Source organism: Lytechinus variegatus, chromosome 7, assembly GCF_018143015.1.
Source record: "Lytechinus variegatus isolate NC3 chromosome 7, Lvar_3.0, whole genome shotgun sequence".
NCBI classification, from domain to species: domain Eukaryota; kingdom Metazoa; phylum Echinodermata; class Echinoidea; order Temnopleuroida; family Toxopneustidae; genus Lytechinus; species Lytechinus variegatus.
In genome coordinates this window covers 18,541,617-18,554,984 of record NC_054746.1, presented here as the reverse complement: position 1 = coordinate 18,554,984, position 13,368 = coordinate 18,541,617, and the positions used below count along the sequence as shown (strand labels likewise).

Below are 13,368 nucleotides of genomic sequence, written 5' to 3'. Positions count from 1 at the left end.
GCTGTATGGTAAAATTTTCCAAAATAATGAGATTTTATTTTATATGAATTAATTATGCTAATTTATGCATAAATCATACTTTTTGCTCTAATTCACTAAATAAAGCTCCTAGAATGCTAATTTTTGGTAAAAATTTTCTTTGTAGCATTCTTAACAATCGTAATCCAAAAAAACTTTGGTTTGGAAATAAATTTCTTATGTATTTTATTGTTTTATGAATTTCTTATGTATTTCTTTGTTTTTTTACTTTTTGTTTTTTATTGTTTTTTCAATGGAAATTGTTCCAGACATATTCTGATCATAAACAAGGCAAAATTAATTAAGTTTAATCAGTAAAAGTAGAAATTATGAAACATTTATGAATTTTGGCTAAATACACAATTTGCATTGGATTTGTACATGAAATCACGTTTATGAGCAATTTTGGGTCTGACATGCACTTGCATAATGTTGCGTAATGTCGTAACCGCGTACCCGGGCGTCACAAATTTGGTCTCAAAATTTGCGCGAGACTTGAATGTAAAAAGTCAGTGAGCTGCGAGGTGAAAAAATTTCGCGCAGCAGATATATCGCGAAAATCGTTGAGGGGGGCCATTATGGCCCCCCCCCCGGGAGTATCAGCGTTAACGCTACTGAAATCATCCAATTTGATTGGCCGATAATAAACCTGTTATAGAAATAGTGCAATTGTTATTAGAACAAGTCTTTTTTTAAAAGGACCTAGATTTCTGTGATAGAAAGAGATTTGACTCAGGCAGATTCATGATTCACATGCAAGTGTTTCATTTGTTAAATCCATATTTTCTGATGAATAACGATTGGTAGTAATAATAATAATGTGACTTACAAAGTGCCAATCCACTATGTTGGCACTCCAGGAGCATAAAGAAGTAAATAAAAAGGTTTTTGGAAAAGATCTTGTCCCATAAACAGCAAAGCAAAAACACTTTGCAAAGTTTCTAATCAGAGTCACTGTCTTTTTGTCTTGAGTAACAGTTTGTGCTGCGATAATGTCTCTTTTTACCTGAACTGTTCAATTTAAACTTCTTAAAGCCATTCTTACTGCTATCCTTGGATTGACTTGATGCTTCAGTGTCCTTGCTACACCCAGCCCCTTCTACATTATTTGAACAAGCATGATTACTTCCCTTCGATGTGCTGGCCAGGTTTGAATTTGAAATGCTTTGACTTGACTTTGATTTTGGTGGCTTACTTTTCATTTTCTTGGAACTAGTAGATGGTTTAGCACTGCTTTTGGAACTGCAGGATGCTTCAGAACCTGTGGCAGTAAGTTTCGGGACTCTTTTGGGTGAGTTTGAAGGTGAGGAAAGGTTGGACGGTGCTAGTCTATTCATTAATGCAGCTGCAGGAGGCTCCCTCTGCGGACTCCTTGACGAAGGCAAAGATGAGGATGTTGCAGATCTACTAAATCCACCTGTTAAACTAGATATCTCCTCTAAAGCTCGCATCCTATGGCGGCGTAGTGAGGCAGCTCGCTGACGGGCAGAGTCTGTCCTTTGCCTGAGCTGGCCAACAATTGCAAGAAACTGTTCATTGTCATCAGACATGCTAGAATCGCTCTCACTCACTGTCGTAATCCGTTCCTTCATCACCCGGCTGAAGGCCAAACGCTGCTGTAAGCTTGAAAGTCTATCCTTTTCCACCTGTGATGGGGAATTCCCCATAGATTTTCCAACCACAGACCCATCCTTCCCTTTCTTACTCTTCTGACGCATGATGCGGCGTAATAGACGACTGCGATACCTCATCACCAAGAAGTCCTCTGATTCATCACTACTACTAGAGGAATCGCTAGAGCTCCTGCTCTGTTGTCTTCCTCTCCGCCTGCTGTCACTTGATTCATGACTGGCCTGACTTGTGCTGCCTCTATCAACAGCATCCGATGCACTTGTCCTACTCCTGTCTTCCTGACCTCTCTTCTGCAACGATGGCCCACCAACACTCAATCCAGGAGTATCACTGCTGGTGCTCACATTCCTCTCTTCACGAGCCTTCGGCTTCACCTCAGTATTACTCAATTCACAATTTGTTGGATTAGCATCATGATTACTGTCACTATCACTGATCATTCCAAGTTCCGGAGGCAAGAGTGATGGCATGACAGGACCATCCCTGTCAGAACTGTTTCCATCATCACTGTGATCACGTACAAAGTGGAGGTACAAGCTATCTGGGCTCAAGGCACTATTATCTGAGGAATCGCTGCTGAAGCTGTGGTCAACCTCTCGCTGGATAAATGAATCAAAGAAGGCAAGCATCCTTGGGTCCTCTTCTTTGGATTTGTCAGAGTAGTCATGGGAGAGAGCTGATCCTGAGCTTATCATCAAGTTGAAGTATTGCTGACGGGTGAACATCTTCCTTGGGGATTCATTGCCATCAGACATCCCTGGCAATTTCATTGCACTCCAAAGCTGCCAATATTCAGAGATAACAAGGTATTAACACCACATATAGCATACACTAATTAAGCAAACCACTCTTTTCATAAGTACAGTCAAACTTAATTAGAAACAAAACATCTGGAAATGTATATTCATCACCAGACCAATGATCTGTATAATTCATTAATATGTTCAACCTAAAACATGTATAGACACACTATGCACAGCTATACTTCATTTTTTTTATATATATTGTACTGATCTAGATTTTCAAATCATTTCCTTGGACATTTACAATTGTTGTCTAAAGAGCATGGATTATACAATGAGTTATGAAAGTTACATCACAACAATTGCCAATCATGAAAATCTTTGTCATTAACATTACTATTATACATAGTAAGATATGAAGCAATGCCCAACCTTAAGTAATTTTAAAAGAAAATATAAGATACTTTTATTGAATTGTTACATTAATAGGTAAATCCAACTTTTTTTTTAATGTAGGGTCTTTCTTTTCTATTTCTACTAAATCGATAACTGGTTTCTTTTTTGCAGTATACAAGGGATCAGCCTAGACAGGCCAATGGCTTATTGCTGATCCCCCACATCCACTGCTACTTTATATTATTCATTCCTATCTGTCCACTTTTTTACAATTGATTTATCGTGTATTTTTTTTCTTTGTTTTCTATTGTGTTTATTTGTATGAATGTATGAATATGTTTTTATATTGTATCTGTTATTTGAATGTTTTTATGAGAGATGTGAAATAAATCAAACTGAAACTGAAACATTTCCTGAAAGAGTATTTTATCCTAAATAATTGGTTACCATTTCTGAGTGGTATATGTTTCTGCTTGGATACTCAAGAGGTTTTCTTTTTATTTTGATATAAAATTTGATTTGTGCCAAAGAAAGGCATGACTGCAAGGAATGTATCCATGAAACCAGTATCCTACAAGAGTTGCAGTCATACATGACTTTGGCACAAGATTCATTTTATATCAAAGCCAAAAATACCTCCTTATTATCCAAGCGCAAACGTAATACACAGAATGTTATCAAACTAAATGGGAAAAGATACTCTTTCAGGAGATAAATAATAGTTTTTTATTCATGACAAGTTTTTTATTAAATATTTGATGTGTCAAGTTGTTTTTCTTACTCATTCAGTGGCAAGGATATCATGTACTGACACATGCGATCATAGTTTTATGATCCAAAGTAAGCCCAGTTCAAACCCTGTGAACTCAAATTACAGACTCTTTTGAAGATATCCATATTTTACGATCAAGTTTTGATAAAATCTTACCTTGATGACTTTCTCCACACCAGATGATGCAATGAGGAAACTTCTTGAGCTAAACCTGACTTGATTGACAATCTGACGATGTCCTTTCAACACATGGGATGCTTCATTCACTTGTTGAACTAAGTTAGCAAATCAAAAGACCAAAATTGTTAAAATTGTAACAGTGGAAACTCAGTACAAAGTAACAGCCATAATATATTTCTCGACTATTTGCACACTATCATTCTTATGAACACTTGACATCACTTGACCGTCTTCCATAATCTTTACCCCATGATAACATTGGTCCCAACTGCACATCTATCCCACAAGTCTGGTTACTTATCAATCCAAAGTGAGAGTTGCTAGCTCCACAAGAGTTTTGACCCCTATTAATAAACTTGACCTTGTTAGGACCAACTGTAAACGGTGGCTAAAAACTCCACATAATACTATCTACAAATTGGTCAATCAAGCCATACAGTTGTTCTGCTCTACAGAATTTTCAAAGTTCTCAATTTACCTTTCTCATTAATCCGTATTACTATTTTGGACACTTTCCCCACTTTTTTCTTTGTATTTAAATCATATAAATGTAACAACGCACCACAAAATTCACAAAAGTTTATCAGTAATGAATTTTCAATTCAAGATCCAAGGCCATCTAAAAGAAAAGATTCTCGTCTTTCCCACCATTTTTTCCATTTCAAATCATACAAATATAACCAGGAACAGGTCACAGTAATGATTTTTTAGTTAAAGATCCCATCTGATAGAATAGATTCTCATCTTTTAAAATGATGCCAAATGTGCTACCATAGGATTATCCAACTCCAATTTATAAAGAGAAGAAATTCACTACAATTACTTTTGGTAATCAAGGGATTAAAGTTGGCTTGTCTATTGATACACACTTGTTCTTTAACTATTGTTCAGAGCTGACCAGTGGATTAGCACTCAATTTGGTCTTCATAGAAGTCATGAATCAATCTCCAAATCTAGTTAGGCACATCCTGTTCATTATCATGAAAGAACAAGTGCAGAAGCTATTCCAGTTTGAAATTTATTGGAGTTCAAATTGAGGTAAATATTCAGAAAAAATTGTCTAACATAATACAAAAAGAGATAACTGCACAATAATGAGCAAATTGGTTTGGGGTCCTAAACCAATCAAATGCCTTGCAATTGCTTGCTGAATTGCTTCTTGCAACAAGGAGAGTAATGTAATTTCCCATAGCTAAAATTTATGTATCAATAACAAAATTGCTTGAGAAGTTTTTGATTTATTTGCATTTTGCAATATTTTCTATCAACACCCCCTCAAATGGGACCCAGATGGATAAAAGTGAAAGAAAACATCTTAGGTATCTTGTACATATGACTTACTTCCTTCACATGGATCTGGAACTCTCCATATATAGAGGTTGAAATCATCAGAACCGGATAAGACAAACTAAGGAACAAGAAACAGAAGAGCATTATGAAACACAGTTTATATTCACTTTGTTTACAAGTGTTTGGGCGAATTCTCGGATAGTCTAATACCACATGGACAATACCATTTGGTCTAATTGCCATTTTGGTCTAAAAACTACACTTGGTCTAATGCTCAGTTAGTCCAAAGACCAGTTGGTCTAATTTCCACTTCAACTATATAGACAGAGTGGTGTTGGACCAAGTGGATATTAATGAGAGTCTCACTGGAAATTAGACAAAATGGCAAATGAGCTAAATGCAATTAGACCAAATGATTAATAGACAACTAGTTGTAGACAAACTGGGATTAGACCATATGGGATGAGACGAACTGGAATGCAGATAATACAGGCGTAAACCAATCAGCAATATACCTAAATTACAAAGAAATGCCAAAATTGACATCAATAACATAAGATTGTCATCTGATACACATCTCCTAATATTTAGATGTAACAAACAATGGAGATAAATTACACTCTTTTCCAAAGGAGTCTATGGTTTTCAAGAAAACAAAATTCCCTGATTTTTTCCCTGATGAAGTATAACAATTCCCTTGTAATTATTTAAACAAATTCCAAGTTTCGCATGTTTTCCAAGTTGTTGCAGTGAATCACATGTATTTTCAGTATTTTAAAAACTGTACTGCAGTCAGAGCGGCTACACTAAAACAAACTACCATAACCAGTCATGTAATGGATGTTGTTTGGATATATATGCAACAAAAATATAACATAGTCTGACTGAATACCGTGCTTTTGTCTTTAAGAGTGATCAAAATTACCTGATTTTTCTCTCATTTCGGGCATTTTTCCCCGATTTGAGGTATTTTTAAAAATGAAACTCTGATTTTTCCCTGACTGGAAAAAAAGAAAAATAATTTTCCCCGATTACCTGGATGGGCTGGAAACCCTGGGAGTAATATGCAAGGGGGGGGGGGGGCTTTAATATACTCTTGTACTGTAATTCAGTTTTAAGCTTGGTGTAAAATTAATTTTAGAGTTCTATAATCCTCTGATAAAGAACTCTAATTGTATGTTGGGGGTTCTGTAACATATTTGCTCTGCAGATATTGGAAAAAGTAATAAAATTTGTTTTCATCATTGCTACCATTATTGTTGTTTCTATATAACAAGACAAAATGTGCTATCAAAATATTGCCATCTAGGTAAGGAATTGAGTTGGGAGTATGACTGTATGAATATTGCAGGACAAGAGCTGGTGGAATTCAATGTGGCTATGAAACTTCGCTTTTTAAAAGAATACCAAATTCCGCGGAGCTTTTCTAGCACACATAGAATATCCTTTCATAGGCTCATGTGCATTGGAATAGTCTTGATGATGATAACATGCATATAATGTTTCAAAACACTCTGTATACTATTATTCTGGGGAGTGTTTCATCAACATTTCCGTCCGATAAGTTTTTTGATCCGACAACATTCCTTGATCATGATTGGCTGAGGAGCAATGTTAGTATGGTAACTGTCGGATAAAATGGACTGTGGATAAAACGTCCAAAAATTTCTTTCATGAAACGCTCCCTGGCTTTAGTACTGTAACCCTGATCTGATGCTGGCGCTTGAGCATTCACAAAATTTATTCCAACTAGACACCCATTTATTACACCTGGGTAGAGAGTAGTAAATGTAGATAAACGCCTTGCCAAAGGACCCAGGTGTTGTGGTGGGATTCGAACTCTGTGCCTCATAATTCAAAATCCAGAGACTTTTCCACTAAGCCACAACATCTCTAAAAGTACATACATGTATAACAATTCATAAAACAAGAGATAAAGAATTGTAATGATTATAAGTTTTCATTGAAAAAAAGCATATGGTTGAAAGCATACTAGTATAAATATTTTATTTCTCGGTAAAAACATTGTGGTAAGAATGTTGTATAGAAAATGATTCAATATTCTAGAGGTATTAAACAAAAAACATGATCAAAATCTGCATCCTGTGTAAGGAAGCCAGAACTGTGTGAGTAGTCAAGGTTCAAAGTGAACATGGACCTTACTCAATGACATCATCGTGCTACAATCTTGAAGACTGAAGCCAATGCCTTGAATGCGATGGTGATCTGCAGTTGGCGCATCACTGACAACTCTGTTTACAAATCCTGTATCTTCTGAGGGAGGTCATTATGAGATTATGATGTAATGTGCATAGATAAGGTCTACTGACTTTAAAAGGACCACAAACCTGATCTCTGTCACCTCCAAAGCAGCAGCTCTTCATGGTACAAGAGTTATAATAGCCATCATGGTTGAACTCCACAGACGGCACTGAACTGTGGATATCGTAGAGCACCGCCGGTAGCCTTCTCCGCAACGCAAGCAGCTGGCTACCGCTCTGGTTAAAACGCACACTCATTGCATTCATCTGGGTGTAGGCACTTCCGTATCGTAAAAGGCAACTGAGATAAATGAAATAAATGAAGAGGTACATGTTGGTTTTAAAAACTCTATCATGTCTATGCGTGAAGAAAACAGCTTTGCCCAGTTCCAATAAGGAAGTGTAAAATCCAACCATAAATAAAACTCTTAAAAACTACTAATATTCTGTGGAATATAATTTAAATTGATTATGACAAATAATATAAATGTACATTAAAGGTAAATATAGTTTGCTTTGACTATTAACAGTACATATATTGGCCTATGAATAAAGATATACTGTATGTGCGATTATATCATTGGAAACTAAATTCCATTGCCAAATTCATCAATACAAAATTAAGATATTAATTAGTGATCAAACACACGCTTCAATAGTCAAACAGCACAACAGACAATTTATTTTAAACTCTATTTTTGTCGGGGGGGATGTGGTTTGAACTGAAAATTCAAGAAATAGATTACCTTTTGGGTGCTCTGACGTCCCACAGGGCAATACCTTCTTTAGCATTGGCAGTGGCTAGAAACCTAGGTTCTTGAGGATGGTATACAACAGCATGGAATGCTGTCACATAGTTGGCTAATACAAATGGTTCTGTTGTAATAAAAAATGGTGGAGAAAACAAACAATATTAAGGACAATGATGAAGTTTAATTGGTTATTACTTTTAAATTAGGCAAATAAAGATCAGATGAAATGAAATTTTTTAAAATAACAATATTTCAAGTCTTGCATTACGACATTCATGTACATCTATGATTCCTCAACATTTTTTATAAAACATCCAACAAGCCATGCCATGAATCACTCCCCAGACGGATACATATTCAATGTCATAAATATCTAACCCTTTCTAAAATAGTTACTAGATATTGAATTATTGATAGACCACTGCTCAACATTACCTTGATGACTTGGGGCTCGGATGTCCCAAAGAAGAACCCTTCCATCTGCACAGGCACTGGCATAGATATTATCATTCCTGGGATCTACTGCTAAGCCATACACAGCATCCTCATGTAAGAACAAATCTATCGCATCACCTCTGGGATACAAAAGAAATAAATAGAATAATAATAAACAATATTGATATAAATAACAACAATAATAACTTTAATAATATTGATGATAATAATAATGACAATATTTAATAATAATGATAATGATAATAACAACAATGATAATAATAGTAGGTAATCAAATAATAATTACAATAACAACAAAAATAATAATAATAATAGTAGGTAATAATAAAAATAATGTTAATGTGACTTTTGAAGCACTAAATTCACTCTATAGATTGCTCAAGGACATAAGAATTCAGTACATAATAATATTATCAGGACAGGCTTTTATTACCTATCCCAGGGCTTGACATTAGCAGTGGCCCGGGGCAACCAAAAATGAGAGTCGGGCCACCAAAATTCTTTAAAAGCCTGCAATCAGTGGCCCCGTCAGGCTACCAAAGTTTTGATAAATTGTAATATTTTCTATTGTTTTAGTGCCACCAAATTTGCTTTTCGGGCCACCAAGATAAAAAGTTAGTGTGGAGCCTTGCCTATGATAGGCCATGACAGGCCATTTTCCTTATGACCAGAAACACACATTTTCCAACCCCAAGAAGATCCTCCCCCTTCTAAGAAAAAAAAACTTTTTAGTTTAGAAGCACATCTGATCTACATGTACCTACCTTCTGGTATCATGGACTATAACTTGATCATCATTCCCTCCAGAGTAAATCTTTCCATTCTCATTGTCAAAAGCCAAACAGAATATGTTTGAGTGGTGCTCTCCCTTCATGCTACGTGGTTCATATTTTGCATTGAGAGCTTCGTTCACATTCCATAGGAGTATACGTCTGTCATCTCCACCTGAAAGGAACAAGAACAATGAACAAACACTGATTATACAATTAAAATTTATTGAATACTAGGGCTTAAATTAAAACAAGGCCATGCAATGTCATTCAATGCCCTACTGGATGGCCTCAATGCCACTTTCACTGGCCTTGGATATTAATGTTGGCTTATATTTTTTCTTTCCTAATTTAAACTGTTTTTTTTTAAATTGCCCTTTTGAAAAATTGACTTACAATGTACCCTAAAAATATCAAAAATTTTATGCCTGGAATACACATAACATTGAAATCTTGCAAGTAACAACCCTAAGGATGTTCTTCTTCTTCTTCCTTTGGCTTTGATGGCAACAAGTCAGAATTGATTTTGCCGTGCAGCTTTAAAAAGAATTTCATAGCTTCTTTAATATTTTTCAGTTCTCATTTTCTCTCTCATTTATTTTTCCCTTTACTTTCCTCTTTTTATTCATTTTAGTTTTCACGTTATTTTCTTCTTTTGTTTTATTCCTTTTCTTTTTTAATTCTATTTTTTATGCTTTCTTTCTTCATTTTCTTTTCTTTAGGTATTATAGAGTGAAATGCATTAATAGTCTTCTTCCCAGGTGAGCTATCTACTTTTAAAGTACTACATTCTTTCTCCAAACTGAAGTTAATTTCTAAATTGTATCGCTAAGGCAAGTACATGATACACCCGTCTGTAACACAGAAAATAGAGTTATTGGTCAAGCAAGAAAAGTGGCAGGTGGCGACTACACCTTTGACCTTCTGACCTCAAAATTAATAGAATTGCTAGGATCCAGGCTAGTATCATACACACCAAATTACGGTATACATGTATGAGCCTAGGTTAAGTTAAACTAAAGTTATTGTGTTTACAAGGAATGCAGAAGGGTAAGATGAAAATATGTCACTGTGACCCTCACCTTTGACCTTTTGACCTCAAACTCAAGAGGCTTCCTGGGATCCATACTAGTATCATACATACCAAATTATATGAGACTAGGTTAAGTCAAACTGAAGTTATCGCATTTACAAGGACTGCAAAAAGGTAAGATGAAAATATGTCACTGTGACCTTGACCTTTGACCTTTTGACCTCAAAATCTACAGGCTTCCTGTGATCCATGCTAGTATCATACATACCAAATTATATGAGACTAGGTTAAGTCAAACTGAAGTTATCGCATTTACAAGGACTGCAAAAAGGTAAGATGAAAATATGTCACTGTGACCTTGACCTTTGACCTTTTGACCTCAAAATCTACAGGCTTCCTGTGATCCATGCTAGTATCATACATACCAAATTATATGAGACTAGGTAAAGTCAAACTGAAGTTATCACGTAACAAGGAAAAGTTAATGGACACCAAGCGTGATACCATAATACATCCCGTCTAGATGGGCGTACAAAAATACTTTGCATTCCATTTGTTTTTGTTTGCTTGTTTTATTGTTTAAAATCTGCTTTTGTAATATACCAGTAGTAGGGCAAGGGCTGGCTAACATTTCTGTTATTGTGCTCCCAATTACTATCTCTAATATATGTGCTAATTTTTTATTGCCTGTATTGAAAACCATGTGCATAAAATTCACAAACTTTCCCAGGAAAATTTCCACAAATTTTCCAGCCCTTTGCAACTCTAGGCTAAATGTTGATCAAATCAAATCAAACCTTTCAAAATGCCCAATTATCATCGTCCAATATTTAAGTCTGCACAACTGTGTAAATTTCTGATTTGACGTTACCAAGGATTGAGAGGTTAATTCAACCTTTCTATTCTTATTTTTTTTGAATTTCATGCGTAGTATGTTATCATATTCCAAAACAATATAAAAGCCTCTATGAATAAAGGGATATAGTCTAATAACTCAAGGTAGACTGCATATTAAAATTGTGGGCATGATTTTTGTTTTCTACTCCAGAAATACAATACAAGACACAGGTCCAGATTACAAAAAGATATTAAATTTTAATCCAGGGTATTAGGTATATTTGAATAAGATTTTTCATTACAGAAGAAAAATGTGAGAAGATAAGACATCATTCCATGTTAATACTACAACGAATTCAAATTCATATATTTATGGACATGTACTATTCTTAGGCCAACTCCTATTGATACCAATAAAGATGGTATAATTTTAATAATAAAATAAAAATTATTTAATAATAATAATTATAATGATAATAATGATGATGATAAAAGTAACAATAATTATGATAATCATTATAATAATAATAAAAATAAACTGATAATAGTAATAATAAAATAACTTTATTAATTATTCAAAAAATTATATAAATAACAATAATAGTAATAATAATAATGAATAATACCAATAATTAATAATAGATAATTAATTATTCGATGATACTGATAATGCATTTGATGATAGTGAGAAGCTTCATTCCCATCACAATCAAACCTTCGTCTTTCATATTCGAGATAGGCTGCAGAGCCCTTTGAAGATTACAGCAGATCACTCATTCAATGAAAAGGTTATATGTTATGCAGCAGATGATAATGGTGATGAAACCAATAAGTAGAAATATTTGAATGATTGTCAGCACAGTTTAATGATTGATGCTGAATGATTCAACATAATCAGATTATGTTTAACTATCAAAATAATTTATAATAATTTTATTAAGTAAACTGCACATCTAATGGCAACAGGTTAATATCTGTAATTCATTTTCATATGCATTTGTACCACCACCACAATCATCAACACGCAGAGATCATTTCCCAAATCCCCATCCGTACCCATGCTAAAACTTAAGTTCAAGTTCAAAGTTCAAGTTCAGCGGCAAATGATGATTGTTGACATTTCAATCACTAAGACATTAGCTTACATCTCTATTCTCTGCTCAGGCATAAACTACCTAGGACCGTTACCTAGGAGTAAATAAAACAAGCTCAATGTTCTTGGAAACCCTATACTCCCCAAACAAACCCTGCTTGTTCAATTTCCTCACCTGATGCAAGATAATCTCCGCCTCTATTGCTGAACTCAATGGCGTTGACGCAGCCGTAGTGCCCCAATAAATTGAGTCGATAGAATGGCTCTTTCCTGTGCATTGCATTGATGCGGCTGTTCAACACTATTCTCGGCAAACTTGTGCAGCCATTCTGCTGTCGACGAGATATCATTTGAGGCAGTTCCGTCGCCTTTTCATAGCATGTGTGTGTCTTAAACCCCTCCATGTTTTCCTTACTTCCGAGTAAGAAAGAAAAGGCTAAGTCACGAAGGCGATTCTCAGCTTTTTAGGAAAGATTTTCTCTCGGGTCGGCGCTTGCTCTTGTGACTACCAGTTCTTGGATTGTTTATGTTCGGACCAGCCGCTAGCAGCGAAATAGCGACGAGAACGAACATTCAGCGACGTCTGCTGGGTAGGGGGGGGGGTATGGATTATTATAGCCTATGGTGGCGAGATCTTTTGGGGTGGCATACCGGTAATATCACTCTTTACTTTAAAAAAAATCAATTGAATTTGGCAAAATAACGATATGAAATAATGACAATGAGCCCCCGGCAATGAGCAACAATCAACACCAGATTGATGATAGACCTATAATACGACTATGATGGGGACTGGTCGGTCTTAATTGGTGTCGGGTTTGGACGTCTACAGGCCTCACGTCCCAAATTTAGCTAATATTTGTTTACTTTCTGTAGGCAAGCAAAATTATTATCACTTATTTAGAACTCATCACGATCTCGTGTGATTTTCTATTGGTTCTTAAATATTGGAAATCAACCCTCACCAGTATTCTTCTTTTTTTATTCACTTTATTCGACCATCATGAGGATAAACAAAAGATATCAAAACAAAGTGACATGAACAAAACAAACAAAAAATGCATAGGTGGTTAATGCAGACCCCGGAGAAAAGGGAGTCACCTCAAAACAAAAATACATTACAAATTGAAAGAGA

At 35.3% G+C, this 13,368-nt stretch overlaps 1 protein-coding gene across 1 annotated transcript; it reads right to left on the bottom strand.

Annotated features, from left to right (window-relative positions):
* Nucleotides 1-713: 713 nt before the first annotated feature.
* On the bottom strand, nt 714-12,777 carry LOC121418646 (DDB1- and CUL4-associated factor 5-like). The gene is made up of 8 exons (XM_041612623.1): nt 12,409-12,777; nt 9,265-9,445; nt 8,480-8,619; nt 8,039-8,168; nt 7,380-7,593; nt 5,083-5,149; nt 3,718-3,836; nt 714-2,432 (listed from the first exon to the last, which is right to left on the bottom strand). The coding sequence occupies exons 1-8, from the start codon at nt 12,635-12,637 to the stop codon at nt 960-962; spliced, it is 2,553 nt and encodes an 850-aa protein (XP_041468557.1). The 5' UTR covers nt 12,638-12,777; the 3' UTR covers nt 714-959.
* Between the last annotated feature and the right edge of the window lie 591 nt (nt 12,778-13,368).